Here is a 16,777-nt window from a genome sequence, read left to right as displayed (position 1 = left end):
AGCAATAAAAATCATAATATTATGAATTATGTAGCAAAAGTTATACAAAATTTACCTAATTTGATAAATTAGGTTATTGATTCAAAACATATACAAATTACATAATATAATAATTTAGGTTTTTCATTCAAAACCAAACTCATTGTATGTACTTTCTCTGTTTTGTTTTTTTTTTTTTTTTACTTTTAACACTTTCCTAAAAGGAAAATAATTAATTACTTGCAACACTTTCTACTTTTGCTTTTCCTTTCTCTCTATCTCTTTCCAATCACATGAGGCCCTCTCTTTTTCCTCTCTACCTCTCTCCTATCCAGATTTTGCATTGGAGTTCATGGGAAAAAAAGTGTTGCAAGTAAAAAAAAATGAAGGAGTATTTAAATCCATGTAGAATTCTATTTTTTTAGAAGCTAAAAATTAAAATGCATGACATGACAATCCGACATAACGCTCTGCATTTCATAAGTTATCGAACTATATTGTAAATGGATCTTATTTCGAAACATATTTTGAGTGCTTTCCAACAATATAAAAACCGTAATATTCTGAATTACGTAGCAAAAGTTATACAAAATTTAACTAATTTGATAAATTAGGTTGTTGATTCAAAACAAAACTCTAATTTTCGCTTATCTAAAATTTCATATATGTATATAAATCTAAATAAAACTCTGTTTTTGTAAAAAGTAAAAATATAAATTAATAACATGACAATCCTACCTGTCGCGCTCTATGAGCTCGAAATCTTGAGAAACTCCCTATGCTTCCGAAAAGTTCCTTTATATATATATATATATAATATATTATATATATATAATATATAATATATATATATAATATATATATATATATATATATAGAGGCATGATCACATGAAAATGCTCCTTGCATGAGAAATGAGAATAAATCTCAACCATACGATTGGTTTAGAGTTACAACTCTTATTCATTAGAGTTATATCCCTCTAAAAAATTTTGAATTCAAAAAAAATTATTTTTTTTGAATTTTTTTTTCCAAATATTTTGGTTTTGGAGTTACATCACTTTTTCATTAGAATTATATCACTTATTCATAAGAGTTATAGCGTGTAAAATTCATTCTCATTTCTCATATAAGTATGCATTCTCATATGAACTCACTTATATATATATATATTAATGATTAGACAACTAATAAGGAATTCTAACTTGAGAAAATAAAAATATGAAGTAAAGATATGAAAAAAAAAAAATTAAGGAATATGGAATTCTATGAAATAGTGGTTTAGTCTTCATTGAAGTCTACCATAATTTTAGTTTACCATGTCCCACTAAAGGCCAATTGTGTCTTCCTTTTAATTTTGGCATATCATTAATCTAAAAGACTAAAACTAAGTAAGCAATCAATGCAAGTGACCAACAAGAGTTGGCTCAAGTGGTAAGCAGCTTGATGTCGCTTAAGGGAGGTCTCGAGTTCGAGCCTCACCGTATGCAGAAACTCTTGTTGGGAGACTCACCCACCAAAGCCAGGTGTGCGACCCGGGTCGGACTCGGATGTAGTCGGAGCAAAGCTCCGGTGAACCGGGTGGGCAACCAAAAAAAAAAAAAATCAATGCAAGTGGGTGAGCCGGCAAGACGAGAACTATTCTGTGACAAATGATCCGCATTCAACTTCAAGCGGCTAAACGTTTATCTAACGAAATGAAACAACAGCCACTGACCAACAATGGCAACATAGAAAGCTGATAGGGAAACATACCCATTCTCCACAATCAAAAACATGGTAAAATCAGTATCTGTCTTTATCTTACCATTAGAATCACTGAAATACTAATCAAAAATCACCCAATAAATGAAAATTACTAGTTGTTATGTTACAGTGGCCACAGACAATTTAGCCACAAAATGGGAATTGCAAGAATGAAAAAAGATTGAGAAAAGAAAATGCGCCTCGGGGTCCTCTCACTGGAATATGGCACTTGCTGCTTACAGTGCAAGGTTACAACAAAAGTAAAGCAAACTGGACGAGTAGGGAAATGAAACAAAATGCTAAGAGGCATCAGCATTATTACCAGTTAGCAGAATAACGGGAAATGAACTTGGCGTACCTATTACTATCTGCATAAGCAGCCAGTCCATTAAGATCTTTATATTACCTGCAATAAGGCATGCAATCTAGTAAACTGTATACAAATTATAATATTTGCGTATTACAGAGAACATCAACTGACTTCTGATACTAAGAATAGGTCTGTCTCGTGAATCTTCAGCAAGAAAAGAAGACCAGCAAAGATGTCAGTCTCTTCATAACTATATGACAACCTAAGTAAGAGCAGTTTGATTAGAAGCATGGACTTATAACTATACATATAAATCACCCAAGAAAAGCTCATACAATCTAGTAATATTCACATCATCCGTGTACTCTACCTCTTCTGCGAATGGACTGCAATAAACAGAGATTACAGTTGTTTCCTGGAACTTTAAAGCTTCTTCAACAGAAAAAAAAAAACTCATAATTGTCCTTTACGAGATGCTCTCTCACATTAAGCAAAATTGAGGAAGAGCACCATTGCCTCTCTACCACCAGGTTCTTAATTAAGCGAATACAGTTATAGAGAGCTCGGGAAAGTAAGGAATCTGGGAACTGTGATACAACATTTGTGCCACCAGAGGCCTAAAGTAACAAAACTGTACCTTGATGTCACCGCCTCACCAGAACTTTATTATGTGGTAATATATAAATACCAAGTTCAGTTTGATCAGTCTGCAGGTGTTTACAAGTAATCTCCCATATCCCACCTCAGAGGTCAGAAACTCTTCACTTGAGAAGTGACATTGTAGAGTATACGTGACTGACAAATTAATTACGACTCAGCAGAAACTAACCCATGCCAAGCCTGGCTCGGTGTTGCTGTATACTCAATATGAGAAGAACCACATAACATGCCATGCCAAAGCTTAATCCTAACAGAATAAATCAAAACATGTAGCTAATCTCCGGAAACATACTTAAATTTTCTCTTACAGACCTTCCTCTCCTTCAGAACCCCTGAAGTAATATATTATATATCTTCATGGCTTTATGCATAGACAGAGACTACAACTTCAACCATCAAGCTTTCATGGACAGGCCAACTTTTACTTCACTGAACCTAATCATCACAGCCAGAACATTCAAAGTATTTTCTCAAGGAAGATAAATAGGCTTAATTGCAAGAACAAAAAGGATGAAAACTGACAAAAGTGACGCAGATGCAAGCAGTTCTGGAATTGATAAGTAGAATTAGGTTTTATAGAGACCATATATCCATTTTTCTAAAGCCAGGCAAGCAAGCACAGAAAGATCGATAAGCACAAGGGCTAACCAATTTACTCTCAGGATCTTCAACTTGTAAAATGGCATGATGTTAATCAAGTTCAGTTTTATCTCCGGCCCTAATTTTCTTAGAAAGGCTAAACTTGTAAACTTACTAGTTCGTCAATATACCTAGAACCTATGCCACTATAATTCTTCATCTCACCTCAAGTACTCATGTTGAATCCTCAACAGTCCAACATGCATATGGATATTTACTTTGTTTTGGGCCTAATCATGGATGTTTTTTAACAAACATGTGAGTCGTACATTTGGACATGTACCCGTGTCCGACACGAGTACCCTAGTCTTAGTAATATAGGCTATAACTGCACAGGCCAATTGGCCCTGGAAAGATAGATCCTATATATAAGAAAGACAATACAGGATACACACATAGGGGAAGCATGAAGTCAGCATTCCGGAGGAAAAAGACCAAAAACCATGTATACAACACAAAAGGACTTGCAATATCTGTATATGTACAGAACATCAGTAACTGGTACAACTTGTTTTTCTCTACAATCCCAGAGACATTCTGTACCACAGGGCCCACAGGTTAAACTTCTTAAGTTCTTGTACAACCTGGAAAGCGGTACTGACAAAGCTCTTAGGAAAAGGCATCAACCATACATCATTGTCCCCGTTCATTTTCAAGTGGTACCCCCACATTTTCTCTGAAAAAAATTATTAATTACTCTAGCAAGGATTGAGGCTTCACATACCAACACATGTTTCTTAGCACACAATTAAGGACAACAGATCTGAAAGACTTGGCTCAAACACTGCATTTAAGGCCTTAGACATGTAAATTTGAGCAATATTAGAAGCACAATCATACAGGAGCACATCTTCAATCTCCACGAGGGACCAAGTTCTATAAATAAGAGTCACCTGTTGACTATCTAAAGGAAATGGAGTGCTATAAACGGCTGCCACACCTTAGGCCTCTGAGAACCACCTCTAGAAAAACCACAGGTTGAAAGCATAAGGTGATCCTTGCTAAGATATCATGGCCTGACCGGAGAAGAATTACCATCCTCACAACTTCTGTAAATAAGTTAAATAAACATGACTCTGGCCTCCTTTTAAGGCGTAGAAATCTACTACTTAAGAAGACTTCCTACTTTTGCAATCAAGCTAGAGAGGAAGTCAGAAAACTTGATGACACGAGTCTAATCCTACTCTGGTAATACTTTACCATAAACCAGTCAATCTAAGCCATGTACTTCGAATTATGGAACATAAAAATTCTCTCAAGATCATGCTTCATCTTTCAATGATGCACGATTCTGACAGGAAGCTACTTCTAGAGACAAAGTTATGTGTGCACTTATTGTTCTACGAAGTGCTTATCAAATCAAAGATTCATAAAGGTTTTATTTCGTTAATTCATGATTTCTTAGAATGTCTTCTACTTTCCAGGCGTGCTAATATTTAATTCAAGGAAACATTCTAATGGATGCTCTTACAGTGTTATGTAAAAATCTGTATTTTCAGTCATAGGTTCATCCTCATCTCCACATGCCATTTACTTGCAGGTTGGTTGATATCCGTGTAGATACAATTCATCTAAATGTAACGACTAATTACTTAAGAGGTAGACATTCAACAACTTCACTCACAGTTACAAAATGATAAAAGAGGCTTCTAACAATTCATCGTTTTCCACCACCCCCCCCCCCTCTTCCTAGGGAGGAGGGTAATTAAGGAAGAATCTCACAAAAGAAATGTTTACTCATAAATAATCAGAGTAAAAGGGAACTTGAAAACAGAAAATTTACAGGCACATCACTACAATCAAAATGTTATTCCCCCAACTCTTTTTGAATTTTCCCACTCCGTTTTTCTTTCTTTTTCTTTCCTTTTCTTCTCATCACTTTTTTTTTCTTTTCTTTTCTTTTCTCCTTTTTTGTGGTGCAGGGAGCTGCATGTTATATACTTTTTACTTCTGTTGACCTTGCACCCAATGCATCACCATTATTTGATTATCTTCCCTTCATTTTTGTGCTTTCAACATGTTCTTCTCTTTTCTTGCCTTCAATTCACTCTCTCTATTTCCGTTCTGTTTTTCCTTTAACTTCCCTTTTTTGGGTGGACAAGGAGGATGGGGATGTATTGGGAATAAGAAAACCCCATGCATAGTGAAGCTAAGTGGAAGGAAGCACCTTTCAACTTTATACCTAGCAAACTCTACTACAATATTTTTTTTATTGCAATCTCTGTAAATAATCACTATTGCATAACAATTCTGTTGAATTAAAACAATATGCATATTTGTTGCTATATTCCAATTTCCAACCTTAACCAAAAAAACACAAAACAAACTCTTCTTTAAGCATGTCTATCATTAATTTCTAATGGTTTAGAAAATGCTGAGAATACTGCCAAATCATATATACAAATTCAAGCAAAATAATAGCATCTTTATCTGTACAAGAAAAATAATTAAAGATGTTCCTCGAACTACCTTGGAAAACAATCATATAACACTCGAGTTGTTAGCCAGGAGAAGAAGAGAAACAAGACAGACAGAAAACCTACCTCAAGCAGAGAATCTAATTATCTTACGTAAATTATAGCAAGAAAGATTAATGAGAATGGAGCATTTGACTGGTTGCTTGCTTTTGCAAAAATGGGGGTGATGAGAGAGTTAATCAGAGGTGAAGTCTAGATAAGAAGAGAGAACAAGGGGCTTTTTATTCCTTGTTACCGAATCTCTTTGCAATAAGAGGGCGCACATCATCAACATTAGCTAAGGTCTCCAGGAATGGAATCAATGACATTAGCTCATTATCTGATGGGTCATCAAACCAGCTCTTTATTGGAATCCCATTATTGACTTGTAACCTGAACACCTGACAGCACAATAGAGATGGTGTCAAAACATACACAATATTTGGTTATGATCATGCTACTTACCAGGTTCTTGGTTTCTCAAACTTCAGCGTTGAAAAAAAAAAACCCAATAATGTTCCAAGTTCCATGTTTTTGAATTAAAGTGAAAGTTCATGCCTAACTTAGCAAAAAATTAGAAGCTACGTGAATTCCAGGCCATAGATAACTCAATGAGAGCATTCTGTACACAGGATTAGCCCTCCCCCCCCCCCCCCCAGATTTTTTTTTTTTTTTTTGAAAAAGGAGTATTTTCCAACTACATTCTCAACATGCAGAAGTAATTCACATTTAGAATTTGGACACAGAAGAAACAGAAGAAACAGCAGAAATCGCAGAAATTAATACAGAAAGACGGGTCAGACTCATAGAAGCAGGTGTGATAATTCCAGCTAAATTATCACCATGCGGAATGTAACTATTTTGACTTTAAGATTTAAGTCTTTTGAGATTAAAAAAAAAAAAACAGACAGTAACAACAGCAGGAGCAGGAGTAGAAGTTATTGCAGGAAAGAAGGGGTATAGCTATAGAATATGATGTCACACAACAAAACATAGTGGAAAAGGTGGTCCATGAAGTACCTGAGGGGAGTTATCTACTATCAGAACCTTAGCAAGATCAAGACCTAACACTGTCAAGTCTTTCGTATAACTGCCATCAGAAAAAATACATGATTCCCGGTAAGCTCGACCAGAGATATGCTTCCCATCAGGATCCAGTATGTCTAAAAGTTGTTCTGCATAAATGCTTTGACTAGCAGTAAATACAACAATTTCAAACATCTCTGCAACTTTCTTCATGAAAGTCCGGAGGTGAGGCCTTTCTTTAACATATACAGTATGCTCTTTCATACTGAAGAAAACTGTAAAGGTAAAATCTGCATCCTCACAATGTTCCAATGTACTATGGACAAGGGTTTCTGCAACAAACGGAAGGCATTGTTAACAATGTACAGAAGTAAGATATCAAGGTTAGAAACATTATATTTAAGGATTAAAATACCCTCAACTAAAAGGGATGTGCTAACAGCCTAACACACATGTAGTCGATCTGGGAAGTCTTATATCCTTATTTATATTACTTAAATAAATAAATAAGTAAATAAATTAACTAAATATAATATGAATTATGATCGATATGTGGTAAAATACAGACTTTGCTCAAAACAACATGAACTCTACCCCCTAAATCTGCAAAATAGTGTAGGGATCACATACAATGAAATATTCTAGACAATATTAGAAAATCTACTATCTTAAAAATTAAGAGAAGAAAGACTATTTCAAAAAAAAAAAAAGGATTTGACAAAAATTCGCGTTAAATTTTTGTAAGTGGCTTTAAAAAATATTATAAATTTAAATTTTGAATTTTAAAAGTTAATATGATAACAAATGTTACATTCTACCAGATTATATTATATTTGTGTATTCTAATTAAAGCATTTTTTTGGTTAAAATTCTTACTTAATTCTTCAGATTGAACATTATATTGTATTATATAGATCAAATTACATTTTTTTTATAAATTAAAATTGCAAAATTATTTCTCTTTCAAAATTTTAATAATTTTAAGCTTCGGATTTTTTATAAATTTTATTTTTTAAAATATTTGGTAAAAACAATTCTCCAGCATCATATTCCCATAATATTTTGCATCAAAAAAGAAAAATATTCCCAGAATATTCGACAGTGACGCTTATATTTTTTTGTACAATTAGGAGTTGCTCAGAATGTGTTATTTTGCACATATTGGTAAAGTTTGCATCATTTAGACAATTTTCCAATACAAATATATATAAGATTCAGCAATGAATATATATGTAATCATGTCATCTTGCAGTGCCCAAAAATCAAGTTCCGCTCATTTCCATGCATATAACCACGTGTAGCTCATCAAACAATGAATAAAAACTAAGATAGAAGAAATTTATGTACTATGTATGAACAACAAAATTTTGGCAACTCAGATGCTCACCGTCTAAATCAAGTACCAAAGTAATGGGCTTCCTTTCTCGTGATTCCTTTGGCAAAATAGTTGGTCGATTACTGGGTATGATTTCTGATAGGTCAGGCAAGTTTCTAATGAATGAGTGTGGATCAAAATATTGTGCCTCATCTGATTCATCACAAGATGGACGATCTGCTTCTTGTTCACCAGGACGTATCTGATGAATAGCTAACAAGAAGCTTGAATTATCAGAATCCACCCTTGCTTCTTCAGATGGTCGCGAATGAATTATTTCGCTCAATTCCAAAGATTCGTCAAGGAAGGGCAAAGTCATGTGTCGTTCAGTACCATCAAAGAAGATGTTTGACTCTGCAGCATCATGTGCAGGTATTCTGAGTTTCTCAGCAATATCATCACATATAAAAGTGCCATCAAACATAGAACCTGCAAGAACCATGTCTGAAATGTAGAAATCTGATATGGTGCAAGTTTGATAGTCAGATGAACTTCCACTATTACCATCACTTTCAGCTGCCATGTTGAAATGAAATGGATCTGGATGAATATTGAGTCCTGAGCAAAGAAGAGAAGATCTTGAACATTTAGCAAGCATATATTATAGAATTGAATGCGAACATAAGTATACAAAGGTCACCTCATTGTGAAAGAATACACCTTCTTAGATGACTGAAGTACAATTAACAATTATATACTCTTCTTTGAGCCACGATAGAGGTAGAAACATGTATATGGTTGTATAGAGTATAAACAGTTTGATGGTATTGCATAAACAGTTTGATGGTACTGAGTATAAACAGATTCATGGTATAGAGATACAGACACATGTAAGCCATGATAGCCTGCAGAAACGTTTACCTAGTCATTCAGCTTCCTTTACATTGTGTATGGTTGCATTTGAGGAGGGAGATGGAGAGGGGAAAAGAAGGAAGAAAAAGGGGGGTGAGGGGAGGGGAGGGAAAGGGTAAGGTCTCCATTTTTCTTTTCCGATAAGGGATAGGTGTGATTTATCAAACTGAGAGGGAAGTGGATCCCTCCAATTTCTTTTCCTTCCCATCACCTATGTCTTATATAAGGGAAAATAGATCCCTCCCTTTCCCTTCAATCTTTCTATCCAAACATAGAATTGATGCTTTTACTGGTCCAAATTTCCTTTCCAGTGAGATGGTTTTGCAGCAGTAGTGCTATTATAGTTAGATGTTCTATAAGGTCTTAACAATGTGCACAAATATTTCTAACTAACTGAGTCATATATTGCTTCCCAATGGTGAATCTGTCATTCATTAACATCTGGTCTAGAGAAAGAGATAGGATGCATGAAGCAAAAGGAAAGAGCATGTCATGATGTCAACCGCCTGCATCATGTAAAGGAAAATTTAACATAAACAGTGGGAGTGTGCCTGTACCTGCATTAGTGTAAGAGTTTGGCAGATCCCGAACATAACAGAAGGTGGGTGAGAATATTGTCCCGAAGTTTGTGGAGGATGAGACTGGGGGCAAATCCTGCATACAAGGCCAAAGTTTCAAGAGAGTAGAAATGTTTCAAGAAAAACACACTCACGGAAGAAAATGCTTTTAACATCACATTACACTTTCATATCTGATAATAACAATACAGATTGAGTGAAACATATATGAAATAAGATTCTACATATATGAAATTTCTCTCTCAAAAGACTCCATACAACAAGATCCATAGATTTGATTAAAATCAACCATATAGTTTCATGATCTGAGGATATTTATCCAGCCTGAATTTGAAATAAGTTTAAAGATCATAAAAATTAATTGCAGAATCTAATAAGTTTATATGAAAGTATTATATATGTATGATACAACAAAGCATGTAGTCCCCTTTTCTTTTTACATGTTAACACCAGCAAGAAGAATAAGTAGGAGGCAGTTACATATACTTCATGCCTCAATGATGTATAGGGTCAAAATTTAAATTCAAAGCAAAGTAGTATGGAGGCAGTTACATATACTTCAGCATCTATAGCATAATTACATATAATTGCACTAATTCGAGCAGGAACATATCAGTATCAAAGTGGATTCTTGAAGTACTCCCTCTGCTTTTATTTATTTGCTACATTTTCCGAAAATGGTTGCTTTTTTTTATTTGCTACATTTCCTTATTAGGAGACTTGGCCCACCAAAAAGTAATAGTATTATATTTGTTTTCCCTCTTTTTCCACCAAAAAGTACTATTTTTTCCCCTTTTCCCACCCTATTTAATACTAAAGGGGTCAAAAAGTACACTAAAAAAGAATGAAAATGACATCTCCTAAATTCTTGTGTAAACCAAAATATAGCAAATAAAAAAAAAAAGCAGAGGGAGTATGATTTACCATTCCCTCAACCACTGCAGAATCATTGAACGAGATGGCTAGCTGCTTGAAGATATCTTCACCATTTTGCCACTCCTCAGAGTTAGTAGCTCCAACAATTCCAGTTTCTTGGATATCTATTTCACTGCTCGGCGATACTGCACGAATGATAAATAAGTGATCATGAATTTTTTGGCATACTTTTGACAGTGGCTTAGAAGGAACATAGCAGATAAAATACGCTTTTCTTCTTCCTAAAACGTATAATTTCTGATTATGGTCATATAAGACAAGGAACAAGCTGCTAAGGTAGAGCTCAAACATTGCGTGCAGCAAACATATACCAAAATCAATTAAAACATGAAGTTGGATGGCCAAGTAACAAGTTCACAACTTCCACATTATGCTATTTCAATTGCCATATGAAAGTCATTGACTAGCATTCTGATACAAGACATGAAACTTTAATGGTTGATCCTTTCTTTTTATTTACAAAAGCATATAGCTACTGTCGTTGAAGTCGTACTGAAGAGTTGTTTTTCTATGTCTTCATCTTCTTTGTGTGTGATTTGTGAATATCTACTCATTTATATCGTCAATCATCATTCCTAACAAACTGTCGGTTTTTAATTTCCCTGAAAAAAGAAAAAAATTATAACTACCCATTTCTATTTCACATCTGCCCAATGTAGAAGTATATTACTATTTACTGTCTCAATTTTTCCCAGTTTTTTCTTCTTTAAGATAACCTTTGTTTATCATTAATTTTGACGAATTCTAAGACCAACCCAATTTAATTCATCCTCAAATCTCCCTTTTTTTTTCTTTGATTGTTGTTTATCTAATCCAAAATATGACATGGCAGCTGCAATTCTAAGATCACAATCACCTAAAGAAACAACAATCTTAACATCTTACCAATTCAGATACTTTGTGATGAACCACATGCATATGCATATGGGTCGTATGGCAAGTTCTCATGCTGCCAACAAAGCTAAACAAGAAGATTTTTTTTATAAACATACCTTATCATTTCATGTCCCTCAAACCTGTTTCACTTCGTGAGGAATTCGTGAGAAGGAAAGGAGACGTGAGTTTTAATGGAGAATGGGAGGATTTTTATCCCTTAAAATTATAATTAACTATGGGGTATGTTAGTAAATTTACTTTAAATATTGGGTTAGTTAGGTTTTAAGTGGATTAAAGCCACTAACTATAATTAGTTAAAGTAGGAGGTCACTTGGTATAAATTTTATTTTAGCTTGCCACCAAGTAGAAAAACTCAAAGTAGGAGGCCACCATGTAGAATTTCCCAAATCTTAAAGTATCTTACCTTATGCAAATAATCCAGAAGTTACTACATCCAATTAGAGAATCTTTAAGTTCAGTAGAATTTTCTTTAATACAAGTGAAACGTTGACTGGGAGCAGGGGACCTCTTTAAAGGCATTAAGGTTATGTTGATGTCAACATTATCTTTTATTTAAATTAAACATCTGAAAGCTGCAAGATTTTGCTATGAGAGCATTTGCTACAAACAGGAATAAAGAACACAAAAATTTGATAAAAGAACGCATTAGTCAACCTTGCTGCTCATTAATTGAATGTAAATATTTCAGCTCGAAGGACAAAGAAACTGTCACATATCGTATATGGATCACAAGCTAAGATTTCAATATGCGCAATTCTACTTCCTACATGAGTTACACAGATACATATTGGTTATATATAACTACAAGTTATAGAAGACACACCCCAACATTTTAAACTTTCCCATGATATACAAGATCACTCCAGCGGAAAATATAGCCTCTCTCACTCTTTAAAACAGAAAAATAAAAGCCTCAAAGTCATTCAGCTGCATGGATAAACCAGCTCTATAAAGCTACAATTTTAAAGAAGAATCAAGAACGATGCAAGTATACTCAGAAAAGAGAATAGGAACTCTTTCTGTACAGTGGCCATTTAGTACACACTTTTGTGCCAAAGATTACCGTATGATATAGTAGTATATTTTACTTAAAGTTAGGTTAGTCTCTGGGTACTGGTTTCCCAATAAGTCCTGACTACCTGCTCATAAAGAAAGCTCTGTACACAACCAGACTTAGGGGACGCTTACCTTCCTTGCAGTTCTGACAGAAAGCGTCAGCTTCAGCTGCTAACTGAGAAGTCTTGACATGAGACCTTTTGGATATTGTACTTGATTTGTGACAAACACGGAGACAATTCTTCTCTTTCACACAACACACACTTGACTTCTTCTTCATCCTTAGTGATGGCATTTGCTCTATGCTTGAAATTTTGATGATCTTTACTGGGTAACATCAGTGGGTACAAAACACCCCAGTGTATGAATCAATCAGCAGCAACAGACTGCAAAGAGACCATTAACAGAAGTATAAGCAACTATGGCCACAAGTCAGCCGTACATAATCTCATAATGAGGTTTAAGGGGCTTTATAACTACATTTCAGAAGCTGAATGACATAGGCAGCTTCTTTTTCTTAGGTCTATTAAGCTAGCTAAAAGCTTTAAAGTTAACCAATTCCCAAAAAGATAACAGAAGCATAGTGTATACAATGTTTAAGTTTTTACTGAAGCATTAAATCAACAATTCTGGGTTTGTGTACAAGGGTGAAGAACCAGCACAAACTACTAGAAGTTGTTGAAAAACCACATATCAAGGACACAAAGTAGAGACTTGTGATTACTGTAGAGAGAGAGAGAAGCTGCCCAAGATGACTAAAAAGATGTCCTTCAACTTGGTGTCATGGAAAAAAGATAACTAATAGTATACGAATATCCACGTTGAACTATCTACAAGCAATGCAATTGGGTAATATCTCAATTTTCTCAAGCCTTATATGGGTTTAATCGCACCATCTATGATAAGCAATGTCACTAAATTCGTAAACAAAAACTCCCAAGAAAAAAAAGTTACTAGATTTGAACTACCTACCATGATACAAATTCATAAAAGAGAGTCTATTAGCTCATACATCCACTAGTCCCCGGAACTTCAAATTTTCCCATCAGGAACGAATTAGAAAAGAAAAGATGACAGATGGCTTTGACTTACACTTAGCAATTCAGGAAAACATCACCAGATTGAAAATCAATAGGCATGAAAATTAACAACGCGTCTCAACCACACCCTTCAACCCTCCTAAACACGAGTAAACGGAATAACCAACTTATCCTCTAGAAACCATCACAATTCAGATCAACACTTGAACAAAAACAAAAACTCAAGCGAAATTCAGTACAGCCAACCCAAAAATACAAAACCAAAAAAAAAAGGAAGCAAAATCAAACTTAACTTTAATTTCTCTGACCTAAGAAAAAATACCAATTACTTGAATAAAAAAACACAGCTGAAAAAAGACCAAACATCAGCACAAAATAAACATGAAATTAATGAAAATCTAAAACCCAAAACCACAAAAATGACAAAAAATAAAAAAATTGAGAATCCAAAAGAATTCAATCAACGTCAACTAATACCACTTAAAGAAAAGTAAATCCTTTAAGCAAAACATCGTAAAATTGAGCAACATAATAAACCTCAAACCCTCCGAAACAAGCATAAAAAAAATAAAAGCATTCGCTAGTCAACTCCATAGAAATTAACACAAACAAATTACCGAATTCGCGAAAGTAGTTCAGCTAATCATTAAGCATAATCAATAACAACACTACTAATACTAATAATAATAATTATTATTATTATTATTATTGTTAATGATAAGAAGTGAAAAAGAAAAAAAAAGATAGAAGAGGAGAGAGAAAGAAAGCGGGTTACCTGGGTTGGCTGTTGGTTGGTTTTCTCTCTCTAGAAACTAGAATATAGGAATTAGAAAAATGAGCAGAAGGAGAGGAGTCACAAAGTCAGGTGATGGTCTCTGACTTTCTTCTAGTATAGACGGTTACGATTTAATCTTTGATATCCGGTAGAATGTTGACACGTGGGTTGTTGTAATAGGTTAGTTGTTGTGAGTTGACACGTGCTGTTTCACGGAATGAGAGGAGAAACAACACGCTTCAGAACTGCTGGAACTTGGGAGTTACGAGGGGACGCTAATACTAGCGCGTTTATGCTTCTTCTTGTCGTCGCCGTCACTTGCTTTTGCTTACCTATCTTATCCCTTATCTATGCTTAATTTTAACTTGTTTCAACTCACTTCTTCTCACTATCTCTTTTTTTTTTTTTCTCATCATAATAGGTACAACTTTAAATAAGTAAATGAGTAAAAAAATAAGTCTTAGTTGTATCATGCATAATGAAAGATATTCTACTTTTTTGTTATTTTTTTATTGTAATTTTTTTAAAAGTTTTATATTGTAGGTTTTGGATGGACAATAAATTGTTTTAACTGATTATAGTTTTGTTCTATGCAATTTAATTTTACTTATCTGAATTTATATGAACTTATTAGGTCTTATTAGTCTTTATTAGATCTTATCTGAACTTATTAGATCACATTATTTGGCAAGAGTGTCAAACCTTATTTTTTCTAGAATTGGATTTATCATATTTTATTAGTCCTCATTAGAAGTTATCAAAATTTATATGAACTTATTTAAACTTATTTTTTTGATTTGAAAATAAGGTGAATAGGCTTTATATCACACAATAAGTGATTATATTATACAAATACTGACTATATTATACGAAAACTGACTACATAAAAGGTGATAATTTCAGTACTAGTTAGTTTGGATGAGATTATAATTTATCATTCATGCTTAGCACGATGAGCATTTTTATTTTCGTATAATAATTATATGCCATGGATCTTTTCGACGAAATATTCGCAGGGCCACTCGATCATGTCGGGGGAGTGTCGCCCAATCGAGCCCGAGCCGAAGATATTTAGCAGGGTACTTTGTAGGGGGCCGATGGCGTCGGGTGTGTTCGCGCGATCGGGTGCAGTAGCGAACAACGACCGAGTGAAGGTCTCCCGTTGGGACCCGAGAGCAAGTCTGGGTTTGGGAAATAGATGTCCCTATCGGGCGGATGTCGCTCGATCAGGCGGTACTAAGTTTTGATGCGAAACGCTTTTTCCTAAGTGGGTTATAAATAGGCTTTTAACCTAATTCGTTTTGTGCGCGGTCATTAGTGCTAAAAACACATTTGTAATCTGTTATTCCTCTTCATCAATAAAACTATTCTCACTATGCTCGTGGACGTAGCCAACACACTGTTGGTGAACCTCGTTAAATCTGTGTGCATTTTTCTTTGTTTTGCATTCGTTATTTGCTCTTTCTCACATCTGTCATAACAAACTGGTATCAGAGCTTTGGTTTTTTCGAAATGAGTGAGAAAGATGTCTGGGATGAGTGTGAAAATCGATAAATTCACTAGGAGAAACAATTTTAGTCAGTGGCAAATCAAGATGCAGACTTTACTAGAAGCAACAGTGGTTGTGGGTATTGTTGGCAAAGAAGTCATCGGATTCAATTACCGTTGAGATGGTTGTTCTGGAGGAAAAGACGCATTCAACGATTATGTTGTATCTGGCTGACAACATAATCACTGAAGTTTCGGAGGAGGAAACTGTCGTCGATTTGTGGTTGAAGTTGGAGAGTTTGTAAATGACAAAATCTCTAACTAACAAGTTGCTTTTAAAGCAACGTCTATTCAGCCTACGTATGCAGGAAGGTACATCTCTGAGGGACCATCTAGATAAATTGAATAATATCTTACTAGATCTTCGTAATATTGATGTTAAAGTATGCTTTAATATTGTTAGTATCTTTGCCCTTATCATATGTGAATTTTGTGGATTCCTTTATTGTTGGGAAAGATAGTCTGTCATTAGAAGAAATAAGATCTGCGCTTCATACTAGAGATGTCCGCCATCAGGCCTATAGTACAGGTTCAGTCGATTAGACTGTTGGATTAGTAGGCAGTGAAGGTAACGGACAGGGGAATTCAGAGAGAAAATCCAGAAAGTCGTCTTCTAGAGGTCCTAAACCTAGTGATGTTTGTAATTACTGTAAGGAAACGGGGCATTGGAAAAGTAAATGTCCTAAAAAGAAGAATCGAGAAGATAAATCTAGGTCTGGAAATTCGAATTTTGATGATGATATTGCCTTAGTTACTGATGAACAAATGCATCTGTCGGATGCATGGGTTCTTGATTCGGGGGAATCTTGTCATATGTGTCCGCGCTCAGAGTAGTTTGTAAACTAGAATAGGTTGATGGAAGCATTGTTATGGCCAATGGGGAAGTTTGCCAGACAATTGGTAT

At 34.7% G+C, this 16,777-nt stretch overlaps 1 protein-coding gene across 4 annotated transcripts; it reads right to left on the bottom strand.

The window, feature by feature from the left end:
- Positions 1 to 1,803: 1,803 nt before the first annotated feature.
- Positions 1,804 to 14,482, bottom strand: LOC104883830 (uncharacterized). Of its 4 annotated transcripts, none has more exons than XM_010668391.4 (8): positions 14,326 to 14,482; positions 12,643 to 12,896; positions 10,546 to 10,682; positions 9,601 to 9,697; positions 8,696 to 8,749; positions 8,204 to 8,620; positions 6,811 to 7,148; positions 1,804 to 6,191 (listed from the first exon to the last, which is right to left on the bottom strand). In XM_010668391.4, exons 2-8 carry the CDS (start codon positions 12,803 to 12,805, stop codon positions 6,033 to 6,035), a joined length of 1,365 nt encoding a protein of 454 aa, XP_010666693.1. In that variant the 5' UTR covers positions 12,806 to 12,896; positions 14,326 to 14,482; the 3' UTR covers positions 1,804 to 6,032. The 4 variants fall into 4 exon arrangements, with proteins under 4 accessions (XP_010666693.1, XP_010666694.1, XP_010666691.1 ...); XM_010668392.4 differs by having other exon boundaries at positions 8,204 to 8,545; XM_010668389.4 differs by having other exon boundaries at positions 8,204 to 8,749.
- Positions 14,483 to 16,777: the final 2,295 nt, after the last annotated feature.

This window comes from Beta vulgaris, chromosome 8, assembly GCF_026745355.1.
Source record: "Beta vulgaris subsp. vulgaris cultivar EL10 chromosome 8, EL10.2, whole genome shotgun sequence".
In the NCBI taxonomy this organism is placed as follows: Eukaryota; Viridiplantae; Streptophyta; class Magnoliopsida; order Caryophyllales; family Amaranthaceae; genus Beta; species Beta vulgaris.
This window is presented reverse-complemented; position numbering and strand designations above follow the sequence as displayed.

What these genes read in the sequence shown, in the direction of transcription:
- LOC104883830 (XM_010668389.4), bottom strand. Translation starts at nt 12,805, where the DNA reads ATGCCATCACTAAGGATGAAGAAGAAGTCAAGTGTGTGTTGTGTGAAA. An exon ending in CTGTCAGAACTGCAAGGAAG is followed by an intron (nt 10,683 to 12,642) that starts GTAAGCGTCCCC and finishes TCATTCGTGCAG; the next exon opens with TATCGCCGAGCAGTGAAATA. An exon ending in TTTGGTACTTGATTTAGACG is followed by an intron (nt 7,149 to 8,203) that starts GTGAGCATCTGA and finishes CGTTTGTTGCAG; the next exon opens with AAACCCTTGTCCATAGTACA.